The sequence below is a fragment of the Neoarius graeffei genome, chromosome 3 (assembly GCF_027579695.1).
Source record: "Neoarius graeffei isolate fNeoGra1 chromosome 3, fNeoGra1.pri, whole genome shotgun sequence".
Classification (NCBI taxonomy): domain Eukaryota; kingdom Metazoa; phylum Chordata; class Actinopteri; order Siluriformes; family Ariidae; genus Neoarius; species Neoarius graeffei.
In genome coordinates, this window is record NC_083571.1 from 65,285,879 (window position 1) to 65,308,393 (window position 22,515).

Consider the following 22,515-nt stretch of genomic DNA (forward strand, 5'->3'; position numbering starts at 1 on the left):
ACATTAAAAATCTCAAGACTGAAGAATTGACCCAGTTTATTCACTCATTCCTTAATTTGTTGCCCACAGGTCACCCACAATCAGGAGAACGTTCTGGACCTGCAGTGGATGGAGGGGGGAGAATCTCCACCTGAAGACCTGGACTCACTCTCCAGAAACCTGGCCTTTCATCTTAGACGTCTGGTGGACGAGAGAGACGAGCAGCTGGAGGTATGAGATGGAGAGGGATGGATGGGGTGAGGGAGGGAAGGATGGATGGGGTGAGGGAGGGAAGGATGGATGGGGTGAGGGAGGGAAGGATGGATGGGGTGAGGGAGGGAGGGAAGGATGGATGGATGATTTGGATATATTGAGGGATGGATGGGGTGAGGGAGAGAGAAAGGGATGGATGGCTGATTGGATATAGTGAGGGATGGATGGGGTGAGGGAGAGAGAAATGGATGGATGATTGGATATAGAGAGGGATGGATGGATGATTGGATATAGGGAGGGAGGGAGGGATGGATGGGGTGAGGGAGAGAGAAAGGGATGATGGATGGAGAGAGAAGGGGGATGGATGGATGGATGGAGTGAGTGAGAGGGGGGATGGATGGATGGAGTGAGTGAGAGGGGGGATGGATGGTTGGATGGAGTGAGAGGGGGGATGGATGGTTGGATGGAGTGAGAGGGGGGATGGATGGTTGGATGGAGTGAGAGGGGGGATGGATGGTTGAATGGAGTGAGAGGGGGGATGGATGGTTGAATGGAGTGAGAGGGGGGATGGATGGTTGAATGGAGTGAGAGGGGGGATGGATGGTTGAATGGAGTGAGAGGGGGGATGGATGGTTGGATGGAGTGAGGGGGGGATGGATGGTTGGATGGAGTGAGAGGGGGGATGGATGGTTGAATGGAGTGAGGGGGGGATGGATGGTTGAATGGAGTGAGAGGGGGGATGGATGGTTGAATGGAGTGAGAGGGGGGATGGATGGTTGAATGGAGTGAGAGGGGGGATGGATGGTTGAATGGAGTGAGAGGGGGGATGGATGGTTGGATGGAGTGAGGGGGGGATGGATGGTTGGATGGAGTGAGGGGGGGATGGATGGTTGGATGGAGTGAGGGGGGGATGGATGGTTGAATGGAGTGAGGGGGGATGGATGGTTGAATGGAGTGAGGGGGGGATGGATGGTTGAATGGAGTGGGGGGGTGGATGGTTGAATGGAGTGAGGGGGGGTGGATGGTTGAATGGAGTGAGAGGGGGGGTGGATGGTTGAATGGAGTGAGAGGGGGGGATGGATGGTTGAATGGAGTGAGAGGGGGATGGATGGTTGGATGGAGTGAGAGGGGGGATGGATGGTTGAATGGAGTGGGGGGGTGGATGGTTGAATGGAGTGAGAGGGGGGTGGATGGTTGAATGGAGTGAGGGGGGATGGATGGTTGAATGGAGTGAGAGGGGGGATGGATGGTTGAATGGAGTGAGAGGGGGATGGATGGTTGAATGGAGTGAGAGGGGGATGGATGGTTGAATGGAGTGAGAGGGGGGATGGATGGTTGAATGGAGTGAGAGGGGGGATGGATGGTTGAATGGAGTGGGGGGGGTGGATGGTTGAATGGAGTGAGAGGGGGATGGATGGTTGAATGGAGTGGGGGGGGATGGATGGTTGAATGGAGTGAGAGGGGGGATGGATGGTTGAATGGAGTGGGGGGGGTGGATGGTTGAATGGAGTGAGAGGGGGATGGATGGTTGGATGGAGTGAGAGGGGGGATGGATGGTTGAATGGAGTGAGGGGGGGGATGGATGGTTGAATGGAGTGAGAGGGGGGGATGGATGGTTGAATGGAGTGAGGGGGGGATGGATGGTTGAATGGAGTGAGGGGGGGATGGATGGTTGAATGGAGTGAGGGGGGGATGGATGGTTGGATGGAGTGAGAGGGGGGGATGGATGGTTGAATGGAGTGGGGGGGGATGGATGGTTGAATGGAGTGAGAGGGGGGATGGATGGTTGAATGGAGTGAGGGGGGGGGATGGATGGTTGAATGGAGTGGGGGGGATGGATGGTTGGATGGAGTGAGAGGGGGGATGGATGGTTGAATGGAGTGAGGGGGGGATGGATGGTTGAATGGAGTGAGAGGGGGGATGGATGGTTGAATGGAGTGAGAGGGGGGATGGATGGTTGAATGGAGTGAGAGGGGGGATGGATGGTTGAATGGAGTGAGAGGGGGGATGGATGGTTGGATGGAGTGAGGGGGGGATGGATGGTTGGATGGAGTGAGGGGGGGATGGATGGTTGGATGGAGTGAGGGGGGGATGGATGGTTGAATGGAGTGAGGGGGGATGGATGGTTGAATGGAGTGAGGGGGGGATGGATGGTTGAATGGAGTGGGGGGGTGGATGGTTGAATGGAGTGAGGGGGGGTGGATGGTTGAATGGAGTGAGAGGGGGGGTGGATGGTTGAATGGAGTGAGAGGGGGGGATGGATGGTTGAATGGAGTGAGAGGGGGATGGATGGTTGGATGGAGTGAGAGGGGGGATGGATGGTTGAATGGAGTGGGGGGGTGGATGGTTGAATGGAGTGAGAGGGGGGTGGATGGTTGAATGGAGTGAGGGGGGATGGATGGTTGAATGGAGTGAGAGGGGGGATGGATGGTTGAATGGAGTGAGAGGGGGATGGATGGTTGAATGGAGTGAGAGGGGGATGGATGGTTGAATGGAGTGAGAGGGGGGATGGATGGTTGAATGGAGTGAGAGGGGGGATGGATGGTTGAATGGAGTGGGGGGGGTGGATGGTTGAATGGAGTGAGAGGGGGATGGATGGTTGGATGGAGTGAGAGGGGGGATGGATGGTTGAATGGAGTGAGGGGGGGGATGGATGGTTGAATGGAGTGAGAGGGGGGGATGGATGGTTGAATGGAGTGAGGGGGGGATGGATGGTTGAATGGAGTGAGGGGGGGATGGATGGTTGAATGGAGTGAGGGGGGGATGGATGGTTGGATGGAGTGAGAGGGGGGGATGGATGGTTGAATGGAGTGGGGGGGGATGGATGGTTGAATGGAGTGAGAGGGGGGATGGATGGTTGAATGGAGTGAGGGGGGGGATGGATGGTTGAATGGAGTGGGGGGGATGGATGGTTGAATGGAGTGAGAGGGGGATGGATGGTTGAATGGAGTGGGGGGGGATGGATGGTTGGATGGAGTGAGAGGGGGGATGGATGGTTGAATGGAGTGAGAGGGGGGATGGATGGTTGAATGGAGTGGGGGGGATGGATGGTTGAATGGAGTGAGAGGGGGATGGATGGTTGGATGGAGTGAGAGGGGGGATGGATGGTTGAATGGAGTGAGGGGGGGATGGATGGTTGAATGGAGTGAGAGGGGGGATGGATGGTTGAATGGAGTGAGGGGGGGATGGATGGTTGAATGGAGTGAGGGGGGGATGGATGGTTGAATGGAGTGAGAGGGGGGATGGATGGTTGAATGGAGTGAGAGGGGGGATGGATGGTTGAATGGAGTGAGAGGGGGGATGGATGGTTGAATGGAGTGAGGGGGGATGGATGGTTGAATGGAGTGAGGGGGGATGGATGGTTGAATGGAGTGAGGGGGGGATGGATGGTTGAATGGAGTGAGGGGGGGATGGATGGTTGAATGGAGTGAGGGGGGGATGGATGGTTGAATGGAGTGAGGGGGGGATGGATGGTTGAATGGAGTGAGGGGGGGATGGATGGTTGAATGGAGTGAGGGGGGGATGGATGGTTGAATGGAGTGAGGGGGGGATGGATGGTTGAATGGAGTGAGGGGGGGATGGATGGTTGAATGGAGTGAGGGGGGGATGGATGGTTGAATGGAGTGAGGGGGGGATGGATGGTTGAATGGAGTGAGGGGGGGATGGATGGTTGAATGGAGTGAGGGGGGGATGGATGGTTGAATGGAGTGAGGGGGGGATGGATGGTTGAATGGAGTGAGGGGGGGATGGATGGTTGAATGGAGTGAGGGGGGGATGGATGGTTGAATGGAGTGAGGGGGGGATGGATGGTTGAATGGAGTGAGGGGGGGATGGATGGTTGAATGGAGTGAGAGGGGGGGATGGATGGTTGAATGGAGTGAGAGGGGGGGATGGATGGTTGAATGGAGTGAGAGGGGGGGATGGATGGTTGAATGGACTGAGGGGGGGATGGATGGTTGAATGGAGTGAGAGGGGGATGGATGGTTGAATGGACTGAGGGGGGGATGGATGGTTGAATGGAGTGAGGGGGGGATGGATGGTTGAATGGAGTGAGAGGGGGGATGGATGGTTGAATGGAGTGAAAGGGGGGATGGATGGTTGAATGGAGTGAGAGGGGGGATGGATGGTTGAATGGAGTGAGGGGGGGGATGGATGGTTGAATGGAGTGAGGGGGGGATGGATGGTTGAATGGAGTGAGGGGGGGATGGATGGTTGAATGGAGTGAGGGGGGGATGGATGGTTGAATGGAGTGAGGGGGGGATGGATGGTTGAATGGAGTGAGAGGGGGGGATGGATGGTTGAATGGAGTGAGGGGGGGATGGATGGTTGAATGGAGTGAGAGGGGGGGATGGATGGTTGAATGGAGTGAGGGGGGTGGATGGATGGTTGAATGGAGTGAGGGGGTGGATGGATGGTTGAATGGAGTGAGGGGGGGATGGATGGTTGAATGGAGTGAGAGGGGGGGATGGATGGTTGAATGGAGTGAGGGGGGTGGATGGATGGTTGAATGGAGTGAGGGGGGTGGATGGATGGTTGAATGGAGTGAGAGGGGTGGATGGATGGTTGAATGGATAGAATGGGGGGATGAATGGATGGAGTGAAGCACGAATGGATGGTTTGATTAGAGAGGAAGAAGATGGATGGTTGGAGGGAGGGAGGGTTGGATCCTGGATTTGTATAGTTTGTAATTCTGAAATTGTCTTGTATATTGATTGGCCAGGGCAGCACGGTGGTGTAGTGGTTAGCGCTGTCGCCTCACAGCAAGAAGGTCCTGGGTTCGAGCCCCGTGGCCGGCGAGGGCCTTTCTGTGTGGAGTTTGCATGTTCTCCCCGTGTCCGCGTGGGTTTCCTCCGGGTGCTCCGGTTTCCCCCACAGTCCAAAGACATGCAGGTTAGGTTAACTGGTGACTCTAAATTGACCGTAGGTGTGAATGTGAGTGTGAATGGTTGTCTGTGTCTATGTGTCAGCCCTGTGATGACCTGGCGACTTGTCCAGGGTGTACCCCGCCTTTCGCCCGTAGTCAGCTGGGATAGGCTCCAGCTTGCCTGCGACCCTGTAGAACAGGATAAAGCGGCTAGAGATAATGAGATGGGATGAGATTGATTGGCCACAGCAGCTGATGCTGTGTTCATCCTGGCTGGTGATTGGCTCCCACATCGAGCCTTAATACTGATTGGTCAACTCTGGGAGAAGGTGATTAACCTTCATCCTGCCCTTGAGCCCCTGCAGTCTCTCACAGTCCCAGTATCCTCTGAGGCTCAATAATCAACACACCCCCACTTTTGGCTGGCCACATGTCATTAAAACAATTTACACACACACACACACACACACACTTTTTTCTTCTTATACACACACGTGTGTATATATATCTCATCCTATCCTAGTGAGGACGTTCCATTGACATGATTAACAATACAGATAATTAATGCGAAACCTAAAGCTAACCTCAGTAACTAAGAGGAAACTTTTTTTTTTTAATAAAGTTTTGCTTCTTCCTTTTCTGTTTATTTATTTTTTTAAACAATAACAGTGGTTTTCTTTGTTTGGCCCAGTCAAATGTCCCCAAGGTTGAAAGGCTCAGATCTTCCCGCCTTCGTGGTGTTTTTAGATGTCATGTCTGATTCACTCAAAGCATGACCTCTTTTGGAGAGCGCTCTCCTCTGGTGGCTCTGTCCTCATCGCACTCCTGGTTTCTATTTAATAAAATCATCACGGCCGGCTGCTCGGCACCAACGTCGCAGAACTGACCTTAATCTGATTCCTATCTCTGGAGGAGCGTGAACGCTGCTTGGCAATTTTACTGTACTATAAAAAGCTCCAGCTGTGCACTTCCTCTCTTAAAATGTTCTATAGTAAGGCTGGAGGTTGGGATATGATATTGATATTGTGATAAATATTACAATATGCTTTTCCTCACAACTTATGTAACAGAGGAACTCTGCAATAAACCTTCATGTTTTTTGATCATTTTTTCAGTGGCACATTTTTGCTGGCCGTATTCTCTAAAACAAATCGGAACAGGACAGGCTCTTATACTAAATACAGTACCATGACTACAATAAACCAGAATATATTTTGTCCGTTAATATAATTTCGTGGGCGGCACGGTGGTGTAGTGGTTAGCGCTGTCGCCTCACAGCAAGAAGGTCCTGGGTTCGAACCCCGGGTCCGGCGAGGGCCTTTCTGTGTGGAGTTTGCATGTTCTCCCCGTGTCCGCGTGGGTTTCCTCCGGGTGCTCCGGTTTCCCCCACAGTCCAAAGACATGCAGGTTAGGTTAACTGGTGACTCTAAATTGACCGTAGGTGTGAATGTGAGTGTGAATGGTTGTCTGTGTCTGTGTCAGCCCTGTGATGACTTGTCCAGGGTGTACCCCGCCTTTCGCCCGTAGTCAGCTGGGATAGGCTCCAGCTTGCCTGCGACCCTGTAGAAGGATAAAGCGGCTAGAGATAATGAGATGAGAATGAGAATATAATTTCGTCGTATTCATTGTGAATCTGCCCTTTTCAGGGATGTGCGATATTGTGGTGATGTTGCGTTTCTGCCCACAGACGATCGTCGAGCTGACCCAGGAGAGAGACTGCGGTCAGGGTCCACCTCCTCCGCCTTGTGCCCAGTCTCCCAGCGAGTCGCCCAGCATGCGGCGCACCGAGAGCAGGCAGCACCTCAGCGTCGAGCTGGCAGACGCCAAGGCCAAGATCCGACGCCTCCGCCAGGAGCTGTGAGTCCACGACCCTGACATTAATACCTGATCCATGAGCTTGAGCTGACTTGCATCCTGTAATTCTAATCTAGTTTAGCCACATGATCATGAGCCATTTCCCAAGATCCTGATCATGAGTCAAAATGGGGAAAATACAATTTTCAGACCAGAATTATGGAAATTCAGAAAACTCCACGTGACACTCAGAGTACGCCATGTCACTTTTTGAACTGAATTGAAGCAAAGTATTTAAACAGATTCAAAGCAGTAGCTAAGCTAATTTAATTCTTTCCTTGCTCGTGAAATAACGTGTTGAACTTACTAGATTTACAGACTTTGTGAAATCATACGCAATTTGGGATTCTTGATTGCAGTGATACTTGGTTCTCTCTCTTTTTTTGGGGGGGGGGTTTAATTTATTCTGAATACAAACTACTGCCCCCTCCTGGTGTGGAGAGTTATTTTGCTTTTACATGAAAGGACACAACATACAGTACCACTCAAAAGTTTGGACACCTTCTAATTCAGTGTTGTGGTTTTTTTTCCCCCTATTTTTATTAATTGTCACTTCATGTCTTAAAGTAATGATTTAAGAGTAATGATGGATGTCATTTCTCTTTACTTAGTTGAGCAGTTCTTAGCATAATATGGATTGCTACAGTTGTGGATAGAATAGGGCTATTTTTATTATTTACTGTTTGATCTCAAATGCATTAAAAAGGCAAGAAACTCGTCCAGTAATTAACTTTTGACAAGACAAACCTGTTAATTGAAAAGCATTCCAGGTGACTACCTCATAAAGCTGGTTAAGAGAATGCCAATAGTGTACAAAGCATCATCAAGGGAAACGCTGGATACTTTGAACAATCTAAAATATCAAACTTTTTTTTGTGTGTGTGTTTTATTTTTTTTTTAAACTATTTTCTTTACCACATCATTCTGGATGTTGTTTCCAAATATTGATGTCTTCAGTTTTGTTCTTCAATGTAGGAAATGGCCACAATAATGAGTAGGCGTGTCCAAACTTTTGACTGGAACTGAACATGAATTCCAGATATTATGTGTTTTATTTAAGTGCAACTTTTAACAAAAGAACTTATCTTGATGTGCCTGAGAGAGTTTTTGGTGCTCAGGTCTCTTCACAGTCTCGATGGATGAGAGAGAGAGAGAGAGAGAGAGAGAGAGAGAGAGAGAGATTTATTTGATTTTGTAGGGATAAAAATGGCATAGCATTGGTGAACCCCATCCTAGTACTGAAAGTTTGTAAAAAGTTAAAAAGTGACCACGGTGGTCAACACAACGTTTAAAGCCTTGAATGTTCATAGCAGGAAAATTGCATGTGTTCTGATGACCACCAATAAGGTTTTTTTTTTTTCTGTTAAACTGAATAGGGCTGAGGATCTAACCCTGATGACACAGCATGCCTGTCTCTGACTGATTTCTTGTAAACTTCCCGCAAACAGCAAATGATTGACTAATCACACCGAATGGACCTTTTGTTTTTCAAACACAGTTCCTCTGCAAGACCCTGGCTGGAGTCCAGAGTCGTCGTTTTTTTTTTTTTTAAGTTTTTTTTCAGCCTTGTAAATAATTGAACTTCCTCCTGAAGCATGCATTAACCTTGAGAGACAATGCACAGCGGTGTGATTTAGAAGTAGTGGTCACGCTGATGGAGAAGCAGTTTTAAAACTGGGAGGAAGTTGGATTTAAGTGCAGCCAGCATCACTAACAGGAAGTTTAATATCCGTGCGAGAGACGCTGCAGTCATCACGAGGCGATCAGCACTTGTTATTGTTCTCTCTGCATGGTGGTGAGGTCACTGTGGTGAAAAATGACTGACTGCGTATCGGACGGGCTGCGGATCAGATGCCTGGGGATTCGACCCAGATCACGAGATAATCTCGCATATGTGATATTCTTGAAAAGTCTTTGGCCTACTTCTAGAGTCTCTGTGAGGTTTTATTAGAGCACAGAACTCCTGCTTAACACTGCACATTCCTCTTCTGCTGATGTTTTTGAGATTTGGCAACAGTGTAATATGTTGTGAAAATATTTTCGCAGTACAGAGTAGATTTCATTCAGTATTCATTGTTTGCTGAGTTGAAAAAAAAAGCCCCTGATAAATTTTATTTAAATTCAGTTAATATTCAGTGGTTTTATTATCGTATCGTAGTGAAAGAGCAAAAAGAGGATCTTATGTCCTGTATAGTCAGCTGATCATTTATTGTTTTGCATGATACAACATCAGAGCTGTTGAATTCTCAGTTCTGATTGGGTATATACAGTGGTGCTTGAGTTTGTGAACCCTTTAGAATTTTCTATATTTCTGCATAAATATGACCTAAAACATCAGATTTTCACACAAGTCCTAAAGTAGATAAAGAGAACACAGTTAAACAAATGAGACAAAAATATTGTACTTGGTTATTTATTTATTGAGGAAAATGATCCAATATTACATATCTGTGAGTGGCAAAAGTATGTGAACCTTTGCTTTCAGTATCTGGTGTGACCCCCTTGTGCAGCAATAACTGCAACTAAACGTTTCCAGTAACTGTTGATCAGTCCTGCACACCGGCTTGGAGGAATTTTAGCCCATTCCTCCGTACAGAACAGCTTCAACTCTGGGATGTTGGTGGGTTTCCTCACATGAACTGCTCGCTTCAGGTCCTTCCACAACATTTCCATTGGATTAAGGTCAGGACTTTGACTTGGCCATTCCAAAACATTAACTTTATTCTTCTTTAACCATTCTTTGGTAGAACGACTTGTGTGCTTCGGGTCATTGTCTTGCTGCATGACCCACCTTCTCTTGAGATTCAGTTCATGGACAGATGTCCTGACATTTTCCTTTAGAATTCGCTGGTATAATTCAGAATTCATTGTTCCATCAATGACGGCAAGCTGTCTTGGCCCAGATGCAGCAAAACAGGCCCAAACCATGATACTACCACCACCATGTTTCACAGATGGGATAAGGTTCTTATGCTGGAATACAGTGTTTTTCCTTTCTCCAAACATAACGCTTCTTATTTAAACCAAAAAGCTCTATTTTGGTCTCATCCATCCACAAAACATTTTTCCAATAGCCTTCTGACTTGTCCACGTGATCTTTAGCAAACTGCAGGTGAGCAGCAATGTTCTTTTTGGAGAGCAGTGGCTTTCTCCTTGCAACCCTGCCATGCACACCATTGTTGTTCAGTGTTCTCCTGATGGTGGACTCATGAACATTATCATTAGCCGATGTGAGAGAGGCCTTCAGTTGCTTAGAAGTTACCCTGGGGTCGTTTGTGACCTCGCTGACTATTACACGCTGACTATTATCACTCTTGGAGTGATCTTTGTTGGTCGACCACTCCTGGGGAGGGTAACAATGGTCTTGAATTTCCTCCATTTGTACACAATCTGTCTGACTGTGGATTGGTGGAGTCCAAACTCTTTAGAGATGGTTTTGTAACCTTTTCCAGCCTGATGAGCATCAACAACGCTTTTTCTGAGGTCCTCAGAAATCTCCTTTGTTCGTGCCATGATACACTTCCACAAACATGTGTTGTGAAGCTCAGACTTTGATAGATCCCTGTTCTTTAAATAAAACAGGGTGCCCACTCACACCTGATTGTCATCCCATTGATTGAAAACACCTGACTCTAATTTCACCTTCAAATTAACTGCTAATCCTAGAGGTTCACATACTTTTGCCACTCACAGATATGTAATATTGGATCATTTTCCTCAATGAATAAATGACCAAATATAATATTTTTGTCTCATTTGTTTAATTGGCTTCTCTTTATCTACTTTTAGGACTTTGTGTGAAAATCTGATGATGTTTTAGGTCATATTTATGCAGAAATATCGAAAATTCTAAAGGGTTCACAAACTTTCAAGCACCACTGTATAACCAATATGTCTATAAATATTAAATACAAGTGTGTAATTGTTGATCTGGTGAAGTTTTCAGGGAGATGTTTATTAAACGTTTCTGGAAGGAGTCTCCAGTGTCGGTGCCTCAGTGCTTTGTAACACTCAGACGTAAAGCTGCAACTTGACGTTTTATTCATACGTTGCTCAGCATCACTACAAGCTGGGTTTTTGTTTTGTTGTCGTTTTTATTTTTTAACCCGGGGGTGGGGGAGCTCCAAGAAAGAGGCTGGTGGGGTGGGTGGGAACTTTATACATTACAAGTGGCATATTATTAAACGTGATAAATGGATGAAAGGAATGATGTCGTTCTGTATTTTTAAAAAAAATGTTGATCAATTGCTGTGGTATAAGAGGAATAAAACGCGTGGAGTCGTGCTGATATCCAAACACTTGGTCTTGATTATTTTATATGTTTGTGTTGCCAATTTTCATTAAAGGTTTCAGGAGAAAATATTAGTGGGTTTTTGTTTGTCATCAACCCCCGTGTGTGTGTGTGTGTGTGTGTGTGTGTGTGTGTGTGTGTGCGCACGTATGTACTAATCCTACAGTTTGGCATTATTTTCATAACGGTTTCTTCAGTTTAGATTTAGTTGTCATGTTTTCTCTGGGAATTTTTTCCAGTTAAGCATGTATGATGATGCACTCTGCTCATCACATCAAATCAGATTGAGCTAAATACACTGAAATTCCCAGCTTATGGATTTTTCACATCTAAACACTGGCTTTCAGTGACCAAAGCCTGTGTAGAGGGATGAGTTTGCACACACTGTGCCCAGAATACAGCATTAAAACAGGTGGAAGTTTCCTACATGCTTTGTCTTGCTCATATAGGTTCATTATTATTATCAGTCAAATATTCCTCCTTATTCAAATGTAGCAGAGATGCAGATCAGAGTCCGATGGCTCAGGACGGGTGTGATGTGGAGACGGTTATGTGAGGACTGGAGCAGGACAGAGGAGTGTGTGTTCATTCAGTTCAGAGGAGACGGTTGCAGATTTGCATGCCCTCAGAGCGCTCTCTCTCTCGCGCGCGCGCGCGCGCTCTATCCCCTCTGGAATTTTGCATAGCGGAAAAGTAACGGCTTTCTGAACCCTAATGCAAATTTTAAACATAAATCTTTTCCTAATTACACCACAATGACTCTGAGAACATTTATATTAAACAGCCAGAACTGCTAAATTTATTCATAAAGCATAATATTTTATTAGTTTTCTTTTAAGTTTTAAGAAGGGATTTTAATTATGCCTCATGTCCTGCGTTAGAACGGCAAATCTCATTTTAAAATGTTAATTATGGGATGGAGACAAACTCTGTGTGTGTGTGTGTGGCAGAGAAGAGAAAAGTGAGCAGTTGCTGGACTGCAGACAGGAGCTGGGGAACCTGGAGAAAGAGCTGAAGAGGATTCAGCAGGAGGTAAAAACACTCCTCAGACCATCCATTAGCATGTGTACACACACCTGAATAACACTTAAAGAGAATTACTCGCACTGAAGGGCCCATATCGGAGCCCCTCAACTTTTTTTTGGTTAATTTTAACAGCCTGATGAAATTCCTTTTGTGGGAATTAGCAGAAATTGCAGGACTGCTGCTTTTAAAAAAAATGCAAGTGTACTTCTGTCAATAAGTCCACAATCTGCAGAATGATGCGCTACTTTCTGGTACTTTTAAGATTAAAATTGATTTTAACAAAAAAAATAATCAACCCCTGAACCACGAATTTAAATGCACATATATTTTTCTCATCAGGTCTGATTGTTCTACATCAGCGTAGGCTCTTTATATTTACATGCTTAATGATTTGATGAATTGTGATGTATAACTGAACAACTCCATGTGTTCTGGACTCACTGCTTCGAATAACAGGACTGAGGCCCTGTCCACACGGCAACGGATTCAGGTGACTCCGATACAATTGCTTATCGTTTAGGCCTGGCGTCCACACGGCACCGGCGTTTTGGGTGCCCCAAAATGAAATCTTTTGAGAATGGGTTCCAGAGTGAAAAAATCTGGCAACGGAGCCGTTGCGAAGTCGTCTGGATGAGTAGAATGGATTTGTTTACGATGACATCACAACCACATGACTAGAACAAGCAGCACTCTCGCGCGCATCATTCGTAACAACAGAAATTGAAATTGTTTACACATTAACCTGACTGACCTGCCAGACAGACAATTTACACCTGTTTTGATGAACAGAAAGTACAGCCTTCCACACAAAGCAACAGTTACCTGACTATAGACCCTTTTCAGTCACGTGACCTTTGTAAACGCGACCACCATTTTGGACATGTAGCGGACTTCGGCTCGAATCAGTTTGAATGCGAGGAAGGCGACAAACGAAAAACATAAAAGAAAAAGGAGCGAGATGCAGAAAACACCTTCACTATCCAGCGACGTAGGGCATTTACAGGGCGAGCAGAGGGAGAGGTATTTGCAAAAATTGAGGTTAGCAGGCTTAGAGAACGACGTTTACCTGCTTCCACCAGGATTGTTCACTGACGTACGGAAGTACACGAAGCCCTCGTCTTTATCTGACTTCGGCCCACATGATCTGTATACCTATGTCGTTAAAAACCCATCGCCATACACATACACGCCAACGTCCGAGGTTCCGGAGCGCGCTCCGGCTTGCTCCAGGAGTGCTCCGGCTGAGGTTCCGGAGTGCGCTCCGGCTTGCTCCCCCTCAAATTAAGCAGTGCGCTCCGGCTTGCTCCCGGAGTGCTCCGGCCGAGGTTCCGGAGCGCGCTCCGGCTTGCTCCCTCTCAAATTAAGCAGCGCGCTCCGGCTTGCTCCCCCTCAAATTAAGCAGCGCGCTCCGGCTTGCTCCCCCTCAAATTAAGCAGCGCGCTCTGGCTTGCTCCCCCTCAAATTAAGCAGCGCACTCCGGCTTGCTCCGGAGCAAGCCGGAGCGCGCTGCTTAATTTGAGGGGGAGCAAGTCGGAGCGCGCTCTGGAACCTCGGCCGGAGCACTCCGGGAGCAAGCCGGAGCGCGCTGCTTAATTTGAGGGGGAGCAAGCCGGAGCGCGCTCCGGAACCTCGGACGTTGGCTCCGGCAGCTATTTACACTGGATCCGGTGTAAATAGCTGCCGGATCATAATTACAGTAAACTAGTAAATACAGTAAAGGAAAAACTTGAGACTGAAAGATTTTAACAGTCATCCAAATGACTGAACGTAAACATTGCTACAGTAACATACCACTATGATGTTGTTGACATTAGCTAGTCAACAATAGCTACTACAGAAGAACAAAGAGGTTACAATGGGTTATTTTAACCTATTTGGTTATACACTCGCCGCCACAGAATGTTAACAGCAATGTAATGCCTTTTCTGGCTAATTTTATTCGTCTTACCTCCAACAAAGTGGTCACTACACAAGCGTTGGTATGCCGAGGGCTGCCAATATGTTAATGGCCGCTATCCATCTTCTCCGTCGGGATCCGATAAAATGATAAACCTTGCCTTGTTTTTGATGGTTACTACATCCAGGTGCACAACAATATAGTGGCATGATGGAAGTCTTGCTGAAAGTAAAAACTTTCTTTGCTGCCGTTCCTCAATGTTGGCTGTGGTAAACTACTGGTAGTACATGTCCAAAATGGCGGCCGCGTTTGTCGTGACGTCACGTGAAAAGGGTCCATAATGGAGGCAGAGGGGAAAAGGGTCAGAAGACCCTTCAGACTGTTTTGTATGAACCACTGCATTGCATTCACTTTTGTATACAGCTTTTATTTTAAATAAACAAGTAACTGAACCATTTCTTGAATTTCTTTTTTTTTTATTGGATAAGACTGCTTTTCAAAATGTTCACACACAATATAAAAAGTTATATAAATTATATAAAAATGCTTTTCAAAATGTTCACACACAATAAGAAAATTAAGTTATATAAAACTATGCACACTAATAAAACTAATTTGTACACACAGAAGGCACGATTTCCTTGCGTAGTCGCAGCCATCTTCTTCTTGTTGTTGTGTGCTTGTTCCTGTGAGTGCTTCACGCCGGGTAGAAGAAGGGGTTTATGCGTGTAACAGACGTTGCGTTGTGTTGTTCACCAGTCCTTTTATTCTGAAGAAATGAGACACAAATACACTGCTGAGGATGGGCTGCAAACGTCCAGTGGCATTGGTGCTTACATTTCCAAAACGAACTGAAAGAGGCCAGCGCCTTGTTCCCATAACTACCTGCGCTCTTAAAGGGCCAGCGCAGAATTTCCCCACCACTACACACAATGGCAAATGGAAAAAAATAAACCCGTTACATGCGCATGCGTCCTACTTCTTCTTCTATTGTTCTGGTGTCTCCGATGGGACCGTCTTACAGCGCACGTAGAGGTGTGGCATGTGTATTGCATCGTTTTCAGCAAGCGTTGCGTTGTCATATGGACCTGATATTTTACTGATCCGCTGCCCATGTGGACGCGATATATATATATATTTTTTTTACCCACTAAAAAAAAATATCGCGTTGCCGTTGTCATGTGGCTGTAGCCTGAGCTTGTGCGGCGCACAACAGCATATCAGATTCAAGACCAGGAAAAGGCGTATCTTATCTCAACTGCTACATCTAGAACAATCTAGAACAGTATTATGACTTGATGCTCACAAACATGTTGAACCCTGTGCCACATCAATAAGTGCTCGCAGATGGTCGGGTTGGTTGTTTAAGTCTGTGTTTGAGTGTAAAGGTTTTTTTTTTTTTTTTAATATATATAAATTGTACACCAGAAGCATGGAAATTTTCTTTTCTTAAACTGGCTTGGAAAAAACAAGACGTCTGCATATATCTGTAAATATTATGAGCATGGATTATAATGTATTTGATAAGGTCATTAATCCAGGGAGAGTTTCACTTCTGTGCTCTTTGAGGTATAATTGCTGGGTTCCTTTTAACTTTGGGAGGAAACGCTGCGCTCTTGGCTCAGTAACATGATTCGAGTTTGAGTGGAAATGGTTGATATTTTTGCTCAGGATTTCGGCATTTGTAGAAGTAGGGTTGTAAATCATTTAAAATGCATTCATAAACATTTGCTAAAAAGATGGCCATACCAAACTCAGCTCGAGTCGTGAAATACGTTAGTAAATACTTCAAAATTGTAATGACTGAGAATTACCATCCCAATTCAAAGGCGCAAAAAGATTTGTGTGGCTTTGTACCAGCTTTAACACCTCTTCACACGAGTGTGTTGTGTATTCAGAACCTCCAGTTGCTGTCTGACGCGCGCTCTGCAAGAGCCTACCGTGATGAGCTGGACGCTCTTCGAGAGAAGGCCATCCGAGTGGACAAGCTGGAGAGCGAAGTGGGCCGTTATAAAGAGAAGCTCCATGACATCGAGTTTTACAAAGCCAGAGTCGAGGTATGAAAACACCACAACGCCATACGTTAGATTAGTTTTAGATTGATCTGCAGCTTCTGAGGGTATTAATAGGTGAACAATGCGCTGCACAGGAGCTTAAAGAGGACAATCAGATCCTTCTGGAGACGAAGAGCATGTTGGAGGACCAGCTGGAAGGCTCCAGGGCTCGTTCAGACAAACTGCACGAGCTTGAGAAGGAGAATCTGCAGTTCAAAGCCAAAATCCACGACATGGAGATGGTACAAGGCTTATATTAAAATTATGGTATGAATTATTGAAATGAAGGGATTGAAATGGAGTGTGTGTGTGTGTGTGTGTGTGTGTGAGAGGAGCGAGATATGGATAGGAAGCGTATTGAGGAGCTGCTAGAGGAGAACCTGACGCTGGAGATGGCTCAAAAACAGAGCATGGACGAGTCTCTGCACCTTGGATGGGAGCTGGAGCAACTTTCCAAAACCACACCAGAGGTCACTGAGGGTACGAGTATACCACCGATGAATTAATCATGATCTCAACCAGGTCCTTTATTTATTCTTAACTATAGTGCTCAAGAACCTCTGCTGTACACATGTACTGTGTGTATATACTGTAAATAGAACAGCGATAAAATCGACTAGTTCAAATGATTGACGGATCCATTTTATACCACAGCGCTGTTGAATTCTCGATTTTGATTGGTCCGAAGGTGTTGATTGATTTTCTAGAGCCGCGCCAATGGTGGATACAGGTTTATACAGAATTAATGCACTCGTTCTGATATGTTTCTATAGTAACAGCTCAGTTTGTTCACAAGGAACTGATTCACAGCAAATGCTCTGAGTAAACGGATGAAAAATGTTAATGTGGTGGAGTTTTCTGGAAGGAGTATGTGAGGTGTTTTTTTTTTTTTTTTTTTTTTTTTTAAACTCAGGAAGTTTTCTGACATCTTCAGGATGGAGGATTTGATGTTTCATAATTTCTTGGTAACATGACAAGCTGCGTGATGTAAGCAGTGTTGTAGTCGAGTCACTAAACCTCAAGTCCGAGTCCAGTCTCGAGTCCCCAGTGTTCAAGTCCAAGTCATTAAAGAAAATTTCGAGTCGAGTCCGAGTTGAGTCCAACACTTCAACCGCACCATATGACGGTGGCTGTTTTAGCACCACTAACATTAGTTTTGTTCTTGAACGTGACATATGAACAGGTGAATGTGCGTTCTCTTTGTATTCTGTCAGAGATGGTTGGGAGATGGATGTACAGTGGATATAAAAAGTGTACACACCCCGTTAAAATGATAGTTTTTTTTTCTGATGTAAAAAAAAAGAAATGAGACCATGATTAATAATTTCAAAACTTTTCCCACCTTTAATGTGACCTATAACCTGTACAACTCAACTGAAAAGCAAATCTGTTAGGGGGGAAAAACATTAAAAATAAAAAACGTACAATAAGCTGGTTGCATAAGTGTGCACACCCTTAAACTAATACTTTGTTGAAGCACCTTTTGATTTAATTACAGCATTCAGTCTTTTTGGGTTCACACCTACCATCAATTAAAATGACTCTGATTAACCCCAAATAAAGTTCAGACATTTCCTCAGTTGCCTCCTCCAGCAAAAGCCAGGGTTCACAGAGAGCTTATAAAGGGATCTCACTGTTGAAGGGTATCAGTCAGGAGAAGGGTACAAAAACATTTCCACAGCATTAGATGTACCATGGAGCACAGTGAAGACGGTCATCAAGAAGTGAAGAAAATCTGGGACAACAGTAACATTACCAAGAAATGGACGCCCCTCCAAAATTGATGGAAAGACAAGATGAAAACTGGTCAGGGAGGCTGCCGAGAGGCCAACAGCAACACTGAAGGAGCTGCAGGAATTTCTGGCAAGTACTGGTTGTGTACATATGACCACAATCTCCTGTATTCTCTGTATATCTGGACTGAGGTTGGGTCAAAGAAACATCCAGGCCTGGCTAAATTTTGCAAATAAAATACATCAACTCTCCCAAAAGCCTGTGGGAAAATGTGTTCTGGTCTGATGAAATCAAGGTTGAACTTTTTGGCCACAATTCCAAACGGCATGTTTGGTGCAAAAACAACACTGCACATCACCAAAAGAACACCATACCCACGGTGAAGCATGGTGGTGGCAGCATCATGTTTTGGGATTGTTTTTCTTCAGCTGGAACAGGGGCTTTAGTCAAGGTGGAGGGAATTATGAATAATTCTAAATAGCAGTCAATTTTGGCCCAAAACCTTCAGGTATTTGCTAGAAAGCTAGAAAGGAATTTCATTTTTCAGCATGACCGTGACCCCAAAAAGGTTTTGGAACGGCCCAGCCAGAGCCCAGACCTAAATCCAACTGAAAATCTGTGGGGTGACCTGAATAGGGCTGTGCACAAGAGATGCCCTCACAATCTGACAGATTTGGAGCACTTTTGTAAGGAAGAGTGGGCAAATATAGCCAAGTCTAGATGTGGCAGGCTGATCGACTCCGACCCAAAAAGACTGAATGTTGTAATTAAATCAAAAGGTGCTTCAACAAAGTATTAGTTTAAGGGTGTGCACACTTATGCCACCAGCTTATTGTACGTTTTTTATTTTTAATGTTTTTCACCCTAACAGATTTGTTTGTTTTTCAGTTCAGTTGTACAGGTTATAGGTCACATTAAAGGTGGGAAAAGTTTTGTAATTATTAATCGTGGTCTCATAGGTTTTTCTGATGTAAAAAATATATATCATTTTAACGGGGTGTGTACACTTTTCATATCCACTGTAAGTGCAGAAGGTGTGTTTATTAATACAAGTGAAGACAAGTAAACAATCCAGAACGGCAGGCAAAATCATAAAACGGCGAAACAGGTAATCGGTCAAGCGAAGCACAAACAGGCTATGGTAGACTTAGCAGAATCAAAGATGAGAAACAGGAAATCAGGGATCAGGAAACCAAACAAGGAAATAAGGCTCGGTAACGTGTCAGCAATGCAACTCAATACTTTGCAACGCAAGTGTATTTTCACAGCTTTTATATAGGCGCGCTGATTGTGCCTTAATCCTGTGCAGGCCCGAGTTGTTTATGGCGCATGCACAAGAGTCCGCTTGGCGTGTGCATTGTCCCGAGCGCACCCAAGAGTCTATCTGATCCATGCGCCAAAGCATGCAGGTGTGACACTCTTGCATGAAATTAGTACAAAATTAATGTAGATGTAAATATCCTTTGGCAAATTTATTATGGTATGTTGCAAAAAATAAAGAATAAATCTGAGTCCTCATCTCCAATTTATGAGTCCGAATGCAGTTAATGCATGAGTCCAAGTCAAAGTCCGAGTCATCAGCGCTCAAGTCCAAGTCAAGTCACGAGTCCTTAAAATTAGGGCACGAGTCGGACTCGAGTACTACAGGCCTGGATGTAAGTGATGTTTTGTGGATGTGTTGCCATTGGCAAGGTGTTGTGGTGTAAGAGGAATAAAACGTTCAGCTTTGTGACATTATTTGTGCAATAGGGGTTTTTTTTGGGGGGGGGTTGTAAGCATTTTTTTTTTATCCACTCACTGCAAGTAAACCTACAATATATATTTATTTATTTATTTATTTATTTTAAACTCTGGCAGTAGTCTTTAATAACGTCAAATCCCAGATTTGATTTGATCAATCTCATAAAACTGCTCTGAAAAAAAAAAAAAACCCTGTCTGAAGATGGATCCAGCAACGGAGGCTGGATATTACACTGAGTTGTTAATTTTTTTTTTTTGCTTCATTTGTGTTTTCCCTGCAGTTCCTCAGAAGTCTCTGGGCCATGAGGTCAATGAGCTGACCTCCAGCCGCCTCCTGAAGCTGGAGATGGAGAAAGCCGCCTCCTGAGCTGGAGATGGAGAACCAGGCGCTGCTGAAGACCGTGGAGCAGCTGAAGGACCGCAGCGAGGCCGGCACACGCCTCCTCAAGGCTGAGAAAGAGAACCTGAGACTCAGCCAGAAGGTTAGAGGAGTCATGGTGGTTAATAATAACGGGAGGGTCAAAAAAAGCCTCGCAGCACCTCGAAGCATAGAAGAGAAAGATGAAAAGAGGTCTGCATTTTGTAGAATAAAATGCATCGACCCACAGAAATGAGGTCAGCGTTTTGGGCTGGACAGGGAGTGTGATGGGACTGAGCTTCATCCTGATGCTGTGTAATTACGTGTTTGAGTTTATTTAAGAAGCTAAAACGAGGACAAAGAGCCGTGTTTAAGTGCCACTGTTTCTTTTGCTTGAGTGACAATGCAGACACTCGGCTCCTCCCTGTCCTGTCCCGAACAAATGAGTGTGATCGAAAAGGGTGTAAAGGTGTTAATTATCCCTGTCGGATTCACCCTTGTTGTTTTTTTTTTGTTTTTTTTTTTTTAAAGAAGCGGTGAAATCAGAAAGCGCACAGCTGTGCTCCTGTCTACAGATGTGAGTCACACAAAGGCTCTCCATGCACATTTATGACGTGTTCGTGACAATGCCATGTCTCGTTGTCCGTGCAGCTGGAGCAGCTGGAGAACGAAGCGCAGTCGGACAGGGAGAGTCTGCGCAGTGCCGAGAGCCTGAGCTCAGACCTGATGAAGGAGAAAGCACAGCTACAGAAAACCCTGGAGACTCTGAGGGAGAACTCAGAGAGACAGGTACTCGAAAATTACACTCGATACTGAAGGTCACGGCGATGTTTGTTTGTTTATGTTTTGTTAGTTTTTTTTTTTATTATTATTATGAAGAGTGAATTTAAAATGTCTCCACTTCAGATTAGTTTTCCAGGAATGAGAAAATAAATAACATTTCCCTGAAATATTAGAAACGTCCTGGGAAAAAGTGTAAAGTTTATCTGTGAGCAGAGTGAGATTTTCCTCTCAGATAGTCTTGCATATACACATTGATCTACTTCCTGTCAGAATTGGAGGAAGACGTGGAAATAAACATGGGTTTATTTGATTTCTCATCTCATCTCATTATCTCTAGCCGCTTTATCCTGTTCTACAGGGTCGCAGGCAAGCTGGAGCCTATCCCAGCTGACTACGGGCGAAAGGCGGGGTACACCCTGGACAAGTCGCCAGGTCATCACAGGGCTGACACATAGACACAGACAACCATTCACACTCACATTCACACCTACGCTCAATTTAGAGTCACCAGCAATTGCAAGGCGGCCCCTTGTTTACATCCTGTATGTTCCTTGAATAATCTGATTGTTATTCTTGCTGTTCATTAATGTTCAGGTGAAGGGGCTGGAGCAGGAGAACGAGCACTTGAACCAGACCATCACATCCCTCAGGCAGCGCTCTCAGGTTGGCGCAGAAGCCAGAGTCAAAGACATCGAGAAGGAGAACCGCGTCCTCCACGAGTCCATCAAAGAGACCAGTGGCAAGCTCAACAAGCTCGAGTTTGAGCGCAAGCAGCTCCGCAAAGACCTGGAGTACTACAAGGAGAAAGGAGAGAAGGCAGAGGAGCTTGAGACTGAGGTCCAGCGCTTGGAGTGTGAGAACGAAGGTCTGCAGAAACGTGTCGCGAGTCTCGGGATCACCTGCGAGAAGGTGGATGCCTTGGAAAAGGAGAACGCTGAGCTGGAAGCAGAGAGCAGAAGGTTGAAGAAGAAGATTGATGGATTGAGGAACGCGGCCCTGCAGCTGGAAGCATTGGAGAAGGAGAACGCCCAGCTGGATGTGGAGAACCTGGAACTGCGACGTACAGCCGAGAGTCTGAGGTCCGCAGGAGCCAAAGCTGCTCGTCTGGAGCAAGAGAACAGAGAGCTGGAGAGCGAAAAGAATCAGATGCAGAGAAACCTGGAGTTGCTGAAAGCTTCATCCAAGAAAACCGAACGCCTGGAGCTCAGCTACCAAGGTTTAGATTCAGAGAACCAGCGGCTCCAGAAGGCCCTGGAGAACAGCGGACGTAAAATCCAGCAGCTGGAAGGAGAGCTCCAGGACCTGGAGAGCGAGAACCAGAGCCTACAGAGGAGCCTGGAGGAGCTGAAGATCTCCAGCAAGCGTCTGGAGCAACTGGAACAAGAGAACAAAGTGCTGGAGCAGGAGAGCTCGCAGTTGGAGAAAGACAAGAAGCAGCTGGAGAAGGAGAACAAGCGGCTGCGGCAGCAGGCTGAGATCAGAGACTCCAAACTAGACGATGACAGTCAGAGAATCTCGCAGCTTGAGAAGGAAAACCGTGCTCTGAGCAAGGAAGTGAACTTCCTGAGCGATTCCTGTAACCGTGTCAAAGATCTCGAGAGGGACAACAAGGAGCTGGTGAAGCAGGCCACGATCGACAAGAAGACACTGGTCACACTGAGAGAGGTGTGTGTGAATAACTTGAAGTTTAACGAACCTTTATCAAGTTACGTTATCTAATCA

At 45.9% G+C, this 22,515-nt stretch overlaps 1 protein-coding gene across 1 annotated transcript in view; it reads left to right on the forward strand.

Moving 5' to 3' along the window:
- LOC132883477 (girdin-like) overlaps positions 1 to 22,515 on the forward strand; it is a 107,436-nt gene that overhangs the window by 53,658 nt on the left and 31,263 nt on the right. Inside the window, 10 exon segments of the mRNA XM_060917149.1 lie at positions 70 to 210; positions 6,744 to 6,913; positions 12,152 to 12,233; positions 16,023 to 16,181; positions 16,274 to 16,420; positions 16,511 to 16,658; positions 19,934 to 19,992; positions 19,994 to 20,134; positions 20,662 to 20,799; positions 21,388 to 22,458. Of these exon segments, the coding sequence (XP_060773132.1) occupies positions 70 to 210; positions 6,744 to 6,913; positions 12,152 to 12,233; positions 16,023 to 16,181; positions 16,274 to 16,420; positions 16,511 to 16,658; positions 19,934 to 19,992; positions 19,994 to 20,134; positions 20,662 to 20,799; positions 21,388 to 22,458 (2,256 nt within the window).